The sequence below is a fragment of the Geotrypetes seraphini genome, chromosome 7 (assembly GCF_902459505.1).
Source record: "Geotrypetes seraphini chromosome 7, aGeoSer1.1, whole genome shotgun sequence".
Classification (NCBI taxonomy): domain Eukaryota; kingdom Metazoa; phylum Chordata; class Amphibia; order Gymnophiona; family Dermophiidae; genus Geotrypetes; species Geotrypetes seraphini.
This window is the reverse complement of record NC_047090.1, coordinates 86140533-86156551: the sequence shown is the minus strand read 5'-3', so window position 1 is coordinate 86156551 and position 16019 is coordinate 86140533. Positions and strand designations below refer to the sequence as shown.

Here is a 16019-nt window from a genome sequence, read left to right as displayed (position 1 = left end):
AGCTCTGATCAGCTAATCGTCCAGGTAGGGGTGCACCTGGATCCCTATCTTTTGGAGATGAGCTGCAACTACCACCATAACCTTGGTGAAAGTGGGGAGGGGGTGTTGGGCTGTCATCAATCTGAATGGAAAAGCCACAAACTGAAATTCTCCTTAAATACATAGAACCTCAGTTATTTTCTGTGCCCTGGAAAGATGGAAATGTGCAGATATGATTCCATCAGTTCCAGAGAGGTCAGAAATTTTCCCTGGAGTCACTGGTACAATGATCGAACTGGCCATTTCCATATGGAAATGAGACATTTTTAGAAACATATTCATGGCCTTGAGATCTAAAAAGGTCTCCAGTCTTCTGTGTCTTTCTTCGGCACAATGAAGTATCTGGAGTATCTGCCTGAGCCGGATTAGTAGCCCAAATATCTAAAAGTCTTTGCAGTGTGGCTCAGACCTGTCCTCTTTTCCCGGCTGGCAAGAGAATTCGAGGAACAAATCCACAGGAGGACAATAAAACTTGAACTTGTGACCCACTCAAGATGATGTCCAGCACCCAATTGATCCAAAGAAACTTCCTCCGAAATCCGAAATGCCAACAGCCTCTTTCCAATATGTGGATGTGCGACCCCCAACCTGGTATCATTGAGACTCGGGTTGTATTATCAAGAACAGTGGGAGGGACAAAATTATCTCTATTCCCACCTAGGGGTTAGCATAGTCTGTTCTCTGGCAGAGACTTCAGGCGGTGATCCATTATGCTGGCCATAAGATCATCTAGACTCTTACCGAAAAGCATCTGCCCCTTAACGGGCAGCCTTCTTGAGTTACCCGCCCACTGCAAGATCCAGAGCATTTTACAAACAGAGACCACATACACCAACACCTTGCTCATGACCCTGATAAAGTCATATAGGAAGTCTGCCACGTAATTCACCCCTTCTAGCACAAGCTGGGGACAGACGTCTTCCTCTGCAGAGGGTTCCTGTCTCAATCTGGTGTGGCAGGCACAAACAGCAAAAGAAGCTGCCACTGCAGCTTTGATTCCCAGAGAAAGAGTTTCAAACTGTTTCTTCAAAATCATGTCCACCTTGTAATCCTGCGCATCTTTCAGGATAACCCCTCCCTCATTCAGGAGAGCTGTACACTTGGTAACCTAAGCCACCGTTGAGTCCATTTTCAGCTGAATAAACAGATGTTGGAACTCAGGTGCCATGGGATAGAGTCTGGACATGAACTTAGCAACACTTAAGGACCCCTCCAGGGTATCCCACTGCTCCACAACTAGAGCAGTAATGTCCGGATGTGCTGGAAAAATGGAGATCTGAGAATTAGAGCTACTCATGACCATGCACTGGAAGTGGAGGATTGCACCTCCAGCTTCAACTTCTTAATAGCATCTGCCATAAAGTGGTGGACAGAGAATAACTTGAAGTGACAGCAAATCAGAGGGTCATCCTCCTGGTCAAGTGCCAGAGAGGCCATCTTGGCTACCGGATCCAAACAGGGAACTAGAGTATTCCAGAACTGTCTCAAAACCCTGAGATAAAAATGACATGAAGTCTGACTTCCAATCCTACCAGTCTGGCTCCGAATAGTCACTGGACCTGGGACCCAGCTTGCTCATCTGAGAAGCAATCACAGGAAGCGAAGATGCTCCCTTGGTCAATGGCTGTGAGCACATAGGCTGTGCCGCCTGTCCTAGTCTCCATCCCTATTGATTTTTGTCAAAATCAAGGGGGTTTGAGGCAGACAAGAGGCTTTAGAAAAATGATTAAAATCCAAGACGACTTGTCACCAGAAAAATCATGCCAAAAGCAACCCATAAAGACACACACCCCCACCTCCGCCCAGATTTTCCCATACTGGGGCTGTACACTTCTCCCTCCGTATTCACTGTGATAGGGGATTAACAGGCCCGTGAATACAGAAAAACCACAAATAACTTTTTCGTATGTTATTCACTGTTTTCTTTTAAAAAACCATTGGGAATATGGTGAAACCACGAATAACATGGTGGGAGACCCGGCCTGTTCCTGAAGGAGAGGCAAAACATGGTGAAGAAAGTGCTGGGAATCAGCGATTTCTCTATGCAAGCTGATGTAATTGGGGGGAGGAGCCAGCAAGCTAAAAACCATGAATAATCAAAACCGCAAATACAGAGGGAGAAGTGTACTTACAGTTCTGTGAAAGTACCTGCCTGTCAGTGTTCTCTCTACAGCTATAAGAAATGCCTCAGAAACTTCCAAAAATGACTCCAAACCTGGAAATCTTCAGGCTGCCAGTTGGACTGCCCCTGTCCAGTACCTCCACCCCCATGGAACCTAGAAATGCAACAGGGAGGGAGGGGGGAATTATACAGCTGGCTCCCTGAGGATTCTTACTCAGGTAACCCACAACCTGCACTCAAGCCACTGAAAAAAAATCAGAAGGCGAGTAGGCTTCCAAGGAAACGGACCCCTGAGCCCTGAAGTAGCTTACAGCAGGCTGAGCCTGTGAGCTGCAGTCTGGTTCTGCAGAACCTGCGTTTGCCCTGCGTTCTTTCCCAGGCAGAGAATCCCCAAATATGAGGTTTCTTGGCATCAAAGCCTCAGAAAAAATTAACTTAAATCCAAAAATAAGAAAAACTAAACAAATCAGATCAGAAACACCTGTGCTCAGTTCATTTGCAGAAGGAAAAAACTGAAGTGGGTACTATACTTCATTGTCAATGTGGGAGATGCTGAAAGCTGTAAGTATCGTACTTCTGTAAAACCCAATTCGCGGGAATGATGTTTAACAGAAAATTGGTTTTATTATCTTATTTAAGAGAAAAGCAATAGACCAGCAAGAGGGAAGATGTACGGGAAGATGTACTTTTAATGATACACATCGCATTATGTAGCTTTTATTTTTAAAAATCCCTACAACCAATTCTAACCTAGTAATTGAAAATGAACAGGAACTGAAAGGGTGTGGCCTAAATAATTTTACATATAATGCAAAATGACCCACCTGCCTTATCAATATAGATTCACACAGAGTAAACACACATATAAATTCCAATATGGCAACCAACACCAACATACCACTCTACGTTTTATGCTCAACCTCTTAACTCTTTCATTACCACAAGATATCTGTCTTACACAACCCCAAAATCTATGCCAGTGATGGTGGCTTTCATTCCTACTAATACATCATTTCAAAGCCCTGCCATCTTCAATTTTGGATCATACATGACCAATACATAAGGCAGACGCTCCTGCTTGGTACCGTTCAGTGGCTGAAGCCGGAACTTATGGCAGTGACCAACTGGGTTAGCAGCGGGGCAAGAGCGCAGAAAGCTCGCTCCTGCCCGCTACACCTCTGGACCACCACGGATTCCAGCAGCAGAAGAAGTACGAAGGACACCTGCAATAAGTCTAGGAGAGGGTGGGTGGGAACTGGGCCGAAAATAAACCGGGACCCCCAATTTTGGGCCAATTTTTTGCCCCCAAAAAGCACAGTTTATATTTGAGTATGTAAGGTACTACCCCCATCTTACTAACTGGGTTCTACTATCCAAGTAAGACCAAAACCATTCCAATAGAAGCTGATATAAAACTCCATTGCATCTGCTTGTCATCAGCTGTATTTGCTTTGCAAACCTGAACTGAGAAACACAATACTTATATTTTTGTACCTTTAAGGAGTTTCCAGTGTGAAGTAATTTCTTCAAAATTAAACCTAATTAAAAAGAGAAAGAGAGAGAGTGTGTCAAAATATTCTCAACTCTGTGAGGAAAAAGAGATGTCGGAGCTCTCGGTCAGACTTGACAAAATCTCTTTACCAAGTCTTTGGCAACCTCCAATTTATTCTTGGTGATCTTAGTATCCTTGAAGCAACCAACTTAGTGCCAGAAGGAAATTTTTTTTAAAAATCACCTTTAAAAGTGTCTTCTAATATTTTTATTAGACTTCACTTTACTCATATTCTATACAATTTTAACATAGTACAAAGCATAAAATGAATCTAAAATACCTGGCTGCTTTTACATATGCCAGCTGATATTTAGCCATCAACGGTCGGCAATTTTATGTCCACTACCAGCTATATTCCTGGATATTCAATGCAGAGCCATGTCCGGGCCTCTAAAGCTTATGGGGCTCATTTTCAAAAAAGATAAGATGTCCAAAAGATAGCACTTGGATGTCTTACTAGTCAAAATGTCCAAATGGGCATTCTCAAAGCAAACTTTCTAGATGTCTTTCTGGTTGTTTTGTTTCCAGTATGTCCAAATCTTAGGGGCACGTTAGAGGTGTGTTTTGGGCATGCTTAAGACTTTAACGCTCATCAGGCATAATCAAACCTTTAACAAAAGGTCTGGGCTTTCTTTTTTTTTAGATGTTTAGAGATAGACCTGTTTTAAAAGCGTCTAAATGCTAAACAGGTGCCCAAACTGACCAGTTGATCACTGCAGTGATTAAGGCATGAACTCTCTTACTCCCCCAGTGGTCACCAACCTCCTCCTACCACCCAAAGATGTTTAAAAAAAAAGTACATTCTAACCTGTATTAGGAGGGGGGTGCCAAAATCATATGAAGCTGCTTGGGCTGATAACACAAACATTCGAGCTCAGAGAGCAAAGGTTACTGAAGTAAATTTCACATTAAAGTTCCAGGTATAGATGTCAGTCTATCTTGCTTATATTGCATACTGATCCCTCAAAAAACTATTGTACTTACATTACGATGACACCTGCAGGCATAAGGGCTACTGTTGTGGTGTACAGATGTGTATAGTAAGTTTTGGGTGGGTTTTAGAGGGCTCACCATACAATATAAGCAAGATAAAATGACATCTGTACCTAGGACTTTTAATGTGACATTTTCTCTACTGGATTTCTGGACGTCTTTCCCAAAATGTCCAAACTCAGACTTAAATGTCCTATCGAAAATGCTCCTCCATGTAATTAAGTGCAATATTCAGAACTTGACCACATAAGCTGAACCATTTGAGGACAGGACAGGACAGGACAGAACCGCAAGGCACAGGCAGAATAGAAATCACTAGAAATCACTATTTATGCAGCCCAATTTAAATGGTTATCTTATGCGATCAAGAACTGAATTTTAGCACTTATGAGGAATTTAGGAAACGTCTAAAAAAACACCTTTTCCTAAAACATCTTGACAACTGATCCACTTATCTCTTTCCCCTCAATAGCGACCTACTGTCCTTTTGATCACTTTTCTCCTCTACAATGAATTTCCTGTCTTATTACTTCTCTTTCTTCTTCCTCTCTTGAAGTCAGTCAATTTGTACCTTTGCTTAATCTTTTGTAAACCGCATAGAACTTCACGGTATTGCGGTATATAAGCTGTTGTTATTATTATTATTATTATAAGTGCCAACTCCACCCCCAGAACACCCACAAATTAGCCTGCTTCAGCCTGCTCTAACTGTGAATATTCAGTGGCTTAATCAGTTAAGTGTCAGTGAATATTGGCAGTTAGCTACAGACAAGCGATTTAAGCAGGAAGGAGCTTCTTCTGACTACTTTAATCATTATGAATATCGCCTGGAATGTATTCTGCAAAAAAATGTTCAATGTAAAAGTTTGACATTTGATAGTTTTTGCTGGTTTTGGCCTTCTCTTTGTTAATGGTATAAATATTTCAAAACACTGTACTAAAAATAAAACAAAACAAAAAACACTATTTCAAGTTTATTGATGGCTTGATATACAGACCATCACAGTTTCAAGTGCCCTGCTTACTATGAAGAGATGAAACTAAATATATCCCCTAAGTATCACTGCAACCATGGACTGCAAAGTACATGGAAATTATGATGGGAAATTATTTACCCACAAGTCTTTGACTCCCTTGCAGAAAACACTAACATGGAAGAGGTAGAAGCCACTACTAATTGGCAGGAAATTTATTATAGCTTGGATTTCAAAAGAAGGCACAAAACTAAGATGAGTGAGAAACTTACTGAAATAAGACAAGGTATCAAGGATCCTATTTACTAACATGCATTATCAAGTTAACAAGTTACTGCTTCAAGATCTGAGAAATTACTAAAGATTTTTAAGAGTATCGGCTATGCAAACGTACCCATTAAATGGTACCACACTTCAAATAATAGTGAGATAATTATGCCAATTACTAATCAATATAGTGAATTCAACTTTCTTACCACCTTTAAATAATAATCACAGAATATGTAATGTGTGATTTCAGCAATAAAATACCCTTGTACCCAAAGTACCCTTTTTTCTTTGTTTGTATTTTATCTTGGACTGTTGTATAACAAATTGCTCTAACAAAGTTTATTAAAATCTCACTTTCTCTTTCTGGTGATTTAAGTCACCTTTTCCCCTAGATCAGTGCATCTCAAATTGTGTGCCGAGGCGCCTGCTAATTGGCTTCCCTACGCGGTACAGCGCCAGTGCTGCCCGATTCGCCAAAGGCCTGCATGTTTCCCCCTTCCCTCTAGCATCCTCCAGCTTCCCCCCTGGTCTTCCGGTCTCACCTTTAAAGCTAATTACAACAGCCTGCAGAGGATCGCCGGTAGGTAAAATGATTTTATTTTAAAGATAATGATTGAAATGTGTCAGTTTTGAGAATTTATATCTGCTGTGTATATTGTGTGTATATGAAAAATGAATGGAAAAAATTGCATTACAATTAGTAAAGGGGATGGGATCTGGGGCAGAGCTTGGGTGGACCTAGGGAGGTCTGTGGTTGGGGTACTCAGTTGATATTTGTTAGACTTAGGGGTTACTTAGCTTGAAGTAGTTGAGAACCACTGCTGTAGGCAATCAGCTGGCGCCAGTGTCTCTCCTTCTCTCCGGCCCTCTTCCCTGCTGGCACCCCCTACTGCCATCTCAGGGCCCATCTGGAGGGCCTCTGCACATGTGCAGATATCAACGTGATGATGTCACACGTATGTTTGATGTTATCACGACGTCTGCGCACTTCTGGGTGCCTCAAGTCTTGGCCACTACTTTTAGTGTGCCCCGGTTCGAGAAAATTTGAGAGACACTGCCCAGATGGTCCATAATCTGTCTCTATACAAAATAAAGTAATCATACGTGATGCACAACTAGTCCTCTGAACTTACTGATGCTGTGATACTGCCATCTCTGGTGAATCCTTTCAGGAAGAAGCTGTAAAATTTTCTATAAAAAGTAAACACCAAGTAGAATTTAATTAAATGGTTTGCCATCGATACAAACATCAGTACATTTTTAATTAAGGAAAACATATAATATGGATACCACTGAATAAATTTTCTTAAGTTAGTAAGCATCTTCAATTTTCTTAGATCTTGTAAGAGGATACAGAATCACTCCGTCTGTGACTTACCCCTTCCCTGCCCCTTTTACAATACCACACAACAGGTTTTTAGCATCAGCCGGTGAGCTGAATGCTCTGTGCTGTTCCGACAGTCATAGAGTTCCTATGAGCAGCAGAGAGCATTCAGCGCACTGGCAGGCACTAAAAACCTCTTGCACAGTTTTGGAAAAGAGTGCTCTTCTTAAATATTTGCATTGTGTTAGATGGAGCTTCCTTCTGGAACGCATTAGGTATTACTGTATATGTATAGTAAACATAATAAAGTGTGCTTGAAGTTCTTTTAAATTGGGAGTCGCTCATGAGCAGCATCAGATGGCAGTTTAGAGCTTCTGTTTAGCTCCTTCCTGTTTCTTTTTTCAAGAATCCTCCTTCAAATTGAAAATTATGCTTTTTTTTTTTTTTTACTTCATCTATTTATTTATTTATTTCAAGTATGGTGGCATCAAAACACATCAAATATGACTCCAATAAAGAGGTATAAACAAGAAATCCAATCCAGCCTCTCCATGCAAATCAAAAAAAGCCAATGAACATACATGTACTGCAAGCTTTAAAACAAGAATTTCAGCCAGTTAAAGAAATGATCACAGAAAATAAAGAGTCCCTATCAGATCTTAAAGAGGACATTTTAAACATAAAACAACAACTTTCAACGATCTTAGCAGCGGAAAACAAAATCGAGACACTCCCTCTCATGCAGAAATCCATTCAAGTTTTGGAACGTGAAACTGAAGATCTCAATAATCGCTCAAGGAATAATAATTTCTGCATATTTGATCTCCCTGAAAGAACTGAGGAAAATAAGATCCAGTTTCTTGAAAACTGGATACCAAAATTTCTGGATTTCAAATCGCCTTCCCGCCTGGAGTTTGAGCGCGCTCAATGAGATTCATCTTTTGTGGTTCAAAATGCAAAATATCCCCATCCTGTGATAGTCAAATCTCTGCGATACCAACACACCTACCAAATTATTCAACTTGAAAAGGCCAAAGCTCTGTTAAAATCTGAAGAGCAAAACATACTGTTTGTCGCTGATCTACATTTAAAAAAAAACAAAAAACAATCCAACAGAGAAAACAGTTTCTAGATATGAGGCCATGGTTGAAAAAGATTGGAGCCAGATTTGGTTTATTTTTTCCAGCTACAATGAAGATTACGCTTAATAATAACAAATCCTTTGAGGATCCTGAAGCTTTGTAACTATACTTAGAACTAATGGGTTTTGAAGATAAAGACACTACTTCTCATTGTTCTGCAACTTGAAAAGTTATCTCATTTTGAATAATGCTCTCCACTTCTACAATATATTTGTTAGATGTAAGATCTATATGCCATGCTATTATATTACAGGTATATACGGTAAGATATACAATTGGCATTCAATAATTTATCTACCTAAGCAGGGAAAAAAAGATTTCAAAAACATTTTTTGTTTTATTTTTCAGTATACAGTACTCCCCCGATATTCGTGGGGATTCTGTTCCAGGAACCCCCGCAAATCTTGAAAAACCAGGGGAGACTGGAGAGGGTACGTTTTTTCATGGGGGAGACTGGAGAGGGCAGCGGGAGAGGCAGGAGAGAGCAGCCGGAGTGCCAGCGAGTGCAGGAAATCACTTGCTGTATGCTACGACCGCCTCTTCCTGCACTAAGTCGGGATTTACTAATCAGGAGCAGCGTGTCAAAGCAACTCCTGATCGGATAAGACCAGACTTAGTGCAGGAAGAGATGGTCATAGCATACAGCGAGTGACTTCCTGCACTCGCTGGTGCTCCGGCTGCTTTCTCCTGCCTCTCCCGCTGCCCTCTCCTTGTCGGCGGTTCGCAGTCAGAAAATATCGCGAATGACCGGGACCGCCAACCGCGAAAGACTGGGGGAACACTGTAGTCCCCTGATAGCTCTATACACTTCGTCCACTTTTCCTGCAATGACATTAACCCCTTTGAAAAGAATTCTTCTGTTTGACCTTCAAACCAGGACATCACAGCTTCCTTGGCATCTTCATCACTTAAAAACCACTGCCAACGGAATGATTTCTTCAAAACTCAGAACAGAAAATAATCCAAGCGAGCCAGGTCAAGACTGTAGGGTGGATAGTTCAACTGCTGAAACCCACATTCTCAGATGGCAACCTGTGATTGTTGTGACATGTACCAGCACATTTTCATGAAGAAGCAGCACACCTGAATTGAGTTTTCCTCGTCTTTTCTCCTTGATTAACTCCTACAAAGCAATCATTGTGTTGGCTTAACTCTCCCCGGTTATGGTCGTCTTGTGTGCCATGAATTCCAGAAGCAAAAGTCCTTCATTATCCCAGAAGTCAGCTGCCATGACTCTGCCTGCAGATTTTTTTGACCTGAACTTTTTGGGGTGGGGGATAACTTGTGGTTCCACTGCACTGACTCCATTTTGAACTCAGGATCTCTGTGAGAGACCCAAGTCTCAACTCCACTCACCAAATCATGAAAAACATTTGCTTGATTTCACGAAGCATCTCCAAGTTCTCCTGACAGAACTGGAGCCTTCTGACATGGCATCAGCATTCTTGGAACCCATCTTGCACTAACCTTAGACATGCCCAACTTTTCATGAATTATCTTCCAAACTGTACTTACTAAGATACCCATTTCTTTAGCTATTCAGGAACCTTAATTCGTCTGTCGGATAAAATTAAATCCCCGACTTTCTTGCACATTTCTGTGGCAGTTGCTTCCACAGGCTGTCCGACATGAGTCATCTTCAATGGACACTTCACCCCATTTAACCTGCTTGAGCCGAAATTTTACTTAGTACGATAATGAGACTCACCATAAACTGCAGTAATGTGTTCATGGATCTCCTTTGGCTTTTTCCCTTCTTTTGTGAGAAATTTTATCACTGTACTGTGCTCCAAATCTACCAGTTTCTTACTTGATTCTCACGAGGACATCTTGTTTGGTGAGAACCAGTGGCAGATTACAAACCACCGGACACCAGTGGAGGTCAACAATACCTATTACAAAGCTGGAAACCTGAGGATGAGCATGTTGTTGAATTGAACATGGTAAATACTCTCAACCATAGGTGAAGAGTTGGGTGGGAGAGTGGTAGAAAAAAAACTCCCCGAAAAATGATACGAATTTGTATAAAGGTTTGATAAGATAAGATAAAAAGCCTAAAACAGAGACAAAACCATCTCTGCCACTCCTTACAGCGGTGCAGTAAAAAAGGTTGTCTGGTCACTGCTAAAATAATTTGGTAGGATGAGAAAAGAGCAGCGTCTGCTAAGGCCACCCCGAGAGGCCTTTCTTGAGAGAAGACCTTTACCAAGGTTGAAATAGAAAGAAGAACTACAGCTGTCTGGTCCACCCATGGACTACAAAAGAAGCAAGGAGGCAAATTCCTGCTGAAGTGGAATGAGTGAATTGATAATGAGAGGAATTGAAGGCCCTACCCAGAGGGACTGGTCCGAACCATCCAGGAGAGAGGCAGCCATTGCTAGACGATGAGGAGAATATTATCTAGAACAAAATGGCAATTAGCAATTAAAGGAGGACTGAAAAAAGGGATAAATGTTGAGAAATTTCCTAGGTCCAAATGTGCTTATTTTTATAACCGAGAACTAGAGAACTAGTCTCTCCTGCTGAGGTATAGAGCCCATTGTAACCTGAGCAGTTCAGCATACCAGAAGAAGTAGAAATAAAAAGTGTGCTCGAACAAGAAACTATGCATTTAGGAACAAAAATGGAAGAAATCTGTATGGAAAACCCAGTAGGAACAAGTCTGGAATGTGCATACTGATATTAGAATGCAGCAACATATAAATGCAGACTATATAGAGAAAACCATCAGTCCAGAGACTTTGGTTGAAGTAAGCAGAAGCAAAAGAAAAAAACATCCAAAAAAGGATGTAGTGGCCTCCTCCTCCTCCCCTACAGCCACTCCCAGGCCTCCGGGCCTTTTAGAACCAAAAGGAGATGGAGTAACAAGTTGTGTGGAAAATGCTCATGAAAGAACAGGTGTAGGGAAAAAAAATGTAGTAAATGGATGCCTTCTGGAAGGTACCGTATAACACATTGATAGTACAATGGAAGACACGTTTCAAGAAAAACTTGGTTGGTCTTTCCTCAAAATAAAGCAGTGCAAGGTTCTGATATGGGGAAGAACCCAACTTATAGGCTCTACACCAGGGGTGTCAAACTCAGGCCCGTGGGCCAAATTTGGCCCGCAGGGTAATTAGATTTGGCCTGAGATTTGGCCCTGTTACCTCTCTCCATCCCAGTCTCACCTTCAAAGCAACCTGCAGAGGATCGCAGATCAGCTGTACCGAACCTAGCAGATTGCCGTCGACCTCTGCAGCACGTTCCCTCTACTGCGGTCCTGTACGTCAGAGGGCGGGACCACAGCAGAGGGAATGTGCTGCAGAGGCCGGCAGAGGCCTGCTAGGTTCGTTACAGCACCAGCGATCCTCTACAGGCTGCTTTGGAGATGAGCCCAGGAAGCCAGAGGATGCTAGAAAGAAGGCGGGCCCTGGTGTAAAGAAGGGGGAAAACATGCAGGCCTTCGGGTGGGGGGGGAGCTGCGGCAGTGGCGGGCCCTGGTATAGAAGTACACGGAGGGAGACAAGGAGGGGTCCAAACAGATATGCATATGCTGGACTGAGGGTGGGGGGAGGGGAAGAAAAGGGTCTAAAAACAGAGGAGGAAAGAGAGATGGTGGACAATGGAATGGAAGAAGGGAAGGAACAGAAAGGGAGAGAAGTTGGACACAAGGGATGGTGTGGGGGGGGATAGAGATACTGGATAGGAGCATAGTTGGGAAGAGAAAGGGAGAAATGGTGGACCCTGGGGTGGTGGAGGAAGGAGGGAAAGATGCTGGATGAAAGGGTTGTTGAGAAAAGGAGAGATGGTGAGTCTGGGGATGGTGGGGTCCATCACTGCAGCTGCGGGGATGGAGACGAAAAAAAGGAAAGATGGCATACCTCCGGGGGAGGGAAGGGAAACAGAAGGGGAGGACAGAGATGGAAGATGGATGGTTAGCACCGAGAAAGAAGAAAACGACAAAATGTGTCAGATTTGAAATGTGTATCCTGCAAGAGCTGATGTTAAGACAGAAAGCATGAACTAGGATCTAAAAGGGAAAAAACGAGTCTGCCAAATTAAAAGGTTGAAAAATAGTTTTAATTTAGAAAAAGGACATCACACTTCTTTGAAGTTGTCAAGCAATCAAAAACTTAAAACAAAAGGAAGTAAACAGAGGTTTGAAAGCTTTGTAACCGATTGATGTCTCTCTCAGTTTGTGATAAATGAGAAAGAGAATGACTAAGGGGACTTCATGGCACCTGGCTATTTATTGTAGGCTGCACATAAGCAGAAAAAGCGAGTCTGGTTCTTTTTAATTATAGCTAGAAAATGCTCCATTGTTGTTAAAAGATGTCATCCACATGTGATTGATTTCATCCTTACCCATGGAAAATTATTTCTTAAGAAACTCATCTTATTTGTCTGTCTGTCTCTGTCTGTGGTTGGGGGGGGGGGCACTGTAAGCTGTCCAAAACAGACTCTCTGAAAACAGCAATTACAGAATGCTCTTTGCAAAGCCATAAGGCCAAAGCACTGAAAGGAGATAGAGAGATGGCCTGCTTGCAAAAGGATGCCAGTGCACATTCCTTGCAGAAACTGAGACCAAAGGGAAGCAGATACAGCTACAGCCTAAGAGATACAAGAGGGAAAAATTAGTGCTCAGGTCAGGCCCAGAAAGGGAGGGGGCAGGGAATCATAAAGAGTCTCCAAGAACTAACAGGTGACTGGTAATGTATAAAATTAACCAATTCTTAATATGCCTAAGATTTAAAAAAAAAGATTTGCTTTTTAAAAATTCTTTCTTATTTATTCAAGAAAACTACACGAAGGTTTCTAGTGGTTGTATAGCTCTTACCTCAAATATGAAAAGAATAGCATCCAATTCTTCTCTCTGGGATTTGTGACCTGAAGTTACAAAAATAACCCTTAACATATGTCTTTATTAAAGCATACTAAACCCCTCTCCCCCCCCCTTTTTTTACAAAAGTGTAGTGCGTTTTTTAGCAGCAGCCGCAGCGGTAACAGCTCTGACGCTCATAGAATTCCTATGAGCATCAGAACTGTTACCACTGTGGCCGGTGCCAAAAAATGTACTACAATTTTGTAAAAGGGGGAGTTAAGTTCTCAGTTTTCATTTCCCTTATGTCCAGAAACAAAAATGCACTATCGAGTAATTAAAGGCCTAGTCTTGGTTTCCCATTTATTTCTCAGGACCATTAAGCAGGATCGAGGTCTGAAGATGACATACAACTAAATACAGTGGTACCTCGGTTTACGAGTGCATCAGTTTGCGAGTGTTTTGCAAGACGAGCAAAACATTCACAAACTTGGTGCCTCGTAAACCGAGCTTGCCTCGCTGTACGAGGGCCCCCCCCCCCCCCCCCCCGCGATCTGGCACCCCCCCCAGCGATCCGGCATCCCCCCCCCCGCTTGCGTTGCCCCCCCTCCACCGCGATCCTACTTCCACCCCCACCCCCCCCGAGCAGTCAATGACACCCTTTACCCGACTTGGCACCAGTGCCCGAAGATCCTCCCTCTTCTGGCGTGGCCTGGGCTGGGCGGTGCGTCGGAGATCCTCCTTCTTCTGGTCTGGGCTGGGCTGGACTGGCTTTGAGCATTTGCGCATGCTCAAAGCTTTCTGGTCTCGCTCTCTCCGAGATTGAGAGCGAGACCAGAAGGCTTTGAGCATGCGCAAATGCTCAAAGCCAGTCCAGCCCAGCCCAGCCCAGAAGAAGGAGGATCTCCGACGCACCGCCCAGCCGCGCCAGAAGAGGGAGGATCTTCGGGGACCGGCACTGGTGCCAAGTCAGGTAAAAGGTGTCATTGACTGCTCGGGGGGAGGGGGAAAGTAGGATCGCGGTGAAGGGGGGCAACGCAAGCGGGGGGGATGCCGGATCGCTGGGGGGGATGCCGGATCGCGGAGGGGGGTTGGAACAGCGTCGGATTCCTCAAAGGGGGGGGGGGAGAATGGAGCAGCACTGGAAGCCTCGGGGGGGGAGGAGGTGGAACCAATCAAAGCAGTTTCCCTTACTTCCTATGGGGAAACTTGCTTTGATATACGAGCAATTTGGTTTACGAGCATGCTTCTGCAACGAATTATGCTTGTAAACCAAGGTTCCACTGTACTTACAAAGCTGATTTGGGTTTTTTTTTAATAGTAGCATTCACTTAATTTAAACCAGCATTACAAAATCATTTATGGGAGATTCTAGGTGGCAGGACAATTAAAAAAATATATATATTAATTTCTATGCATTATACAAAGAGATACTAATTTAGCATTTTGATGTCCCACCTCCCTACACCCTATGTCAAACAACTGGATTCTTTTAAAACAAATTCTAATGTTTGTCTTTAAAAAAATGTGGCTAAATTAGCAGAGGATGTGATACATTATTCTAAACAAAAATAAATCACAAGAGTGTGCTACTAAGATTACAGATGTTACAACTATTATATACCTAAATATTCTAGAGAACTGAAACATAAAATAGCATTTCTTTAGACAATTTGGCCAGCTATATAAATAAAAGTAACAAAACCGTTACACAAGTTAGTACAGTGGAATTTTTTTTAATAGTTTAGGGACCAAATTAAAATGTTATCATAATGTCAGGAGAGCATGTAGAAAAAGGCTCATGAAACTCTTTCCAGCACTCCCCACATGTGTCATCTCTGATCAGAAGGGGGAAGGAGCTATCTGAATAAAGCAATTCCCAAATTGTGATGTTTCAAGTTGCAACTGCAGGAACTGCCTCTCCACAGAAATGAACTACCAGCAAGTCATTTTTTGGATCACTATTCTTCAGAATCTCTGGTCCAAAACAGCCCATTTTCAAACAATGTGTTTTTCCCTTGGTTTATCCCTGTGCCAAATTTAGTTGTTTTTCATTTAATTTTCATAGAGTGAGTCCAGTACGGACAGTTTAACAAGTGTACTGTCACTAAGTTTTGAGAAACTTCGCAACTGCCTGCACCACGCATGCACAAGAGCCTTCCCGCTCAACGCCTGCTCGCGGCTCCTCAGTTCCTTAAGCAAGCTAAGAAGCCAACCAGGGGTGTGTGGGAGGGATGTGAGAATATCTGCCTGCTGTCCCTGGATAACACCTTTACGGTAAGTAACTGTGATTTAGGACAATCAAGCAGCATATGCTCACATGTGGGACTCCCAAGCTTACTGCATTGGGATGGAGGAAGAGTTGGTCATTAAGAGAATAAATTTTGTAATACTGCTTGGTCGAAGTGACCATCCCTTCTGGAACAGGATCCTAGACAGTAATGAGACGTGAATGTGTGAACTGAGGACAAAGTAGCTGCTTTGCAAAATTCATCTATGGGAGTGAACCGTAAGAATGCAACTGAAGCTGCCATAGCTCGGACCTTATGTGCTGTTACATGACCCCCGAGCTGCAGCCCAACCTGAGAATAGCAGAAGGAAATACAGGCCACTAGCCATGTGGAAATAGTTCTCTTGGTTACAGGGCAGTCCAACCTGTTAGGATCAAAGGAGATGAACAGTTGAGGAGATGATCTGTGTGACTTAGTCTATTGTAAGTAATAAGCCAAGGCTCGTTTACAGTCTATAATATGAAGAGCTGATTCTCCAGGGTGAGAATGAGGCTTTGGAGAGAAAACTGGAAGT

At 42.7% G+C, this 16019-nt stretch overlaps 1 protein-coding gene across 8 annotated transcripts in view; it reads right to left on the bottom strand.

Annotated features, from left to right (window-relative positions):
* The window catches only part of RALGAPA1 (Ral GTPase activating protein catalytic subunit alpha 1), a 678446-nt gene that overhangs the window by 609055 nt on the left and 53372 nt on the right, over nt 1–16019 (bottom strand). For all 8 annotated transcript variants that reach the window (XM_033952521.1, XM_033952520.1, XM_033952524.1 and 5 more), the window contains exons 3-5: nt 13233–13282; nt 7084–7141; nt 3656–3699 (exon numbers count right to left, since the gene is read on the bottom strand). In XM_033952521.1, coding sequence (XP_033808412.1) covers nt 3656–3699; nt 7084–7141; nt 13233–13282 — 152 coding nt within the window. The remainder of the gene's footprint in view (nt 1–3655; nt 3700–7083; nt 7142–13232; nt 13283–16019) is intronic.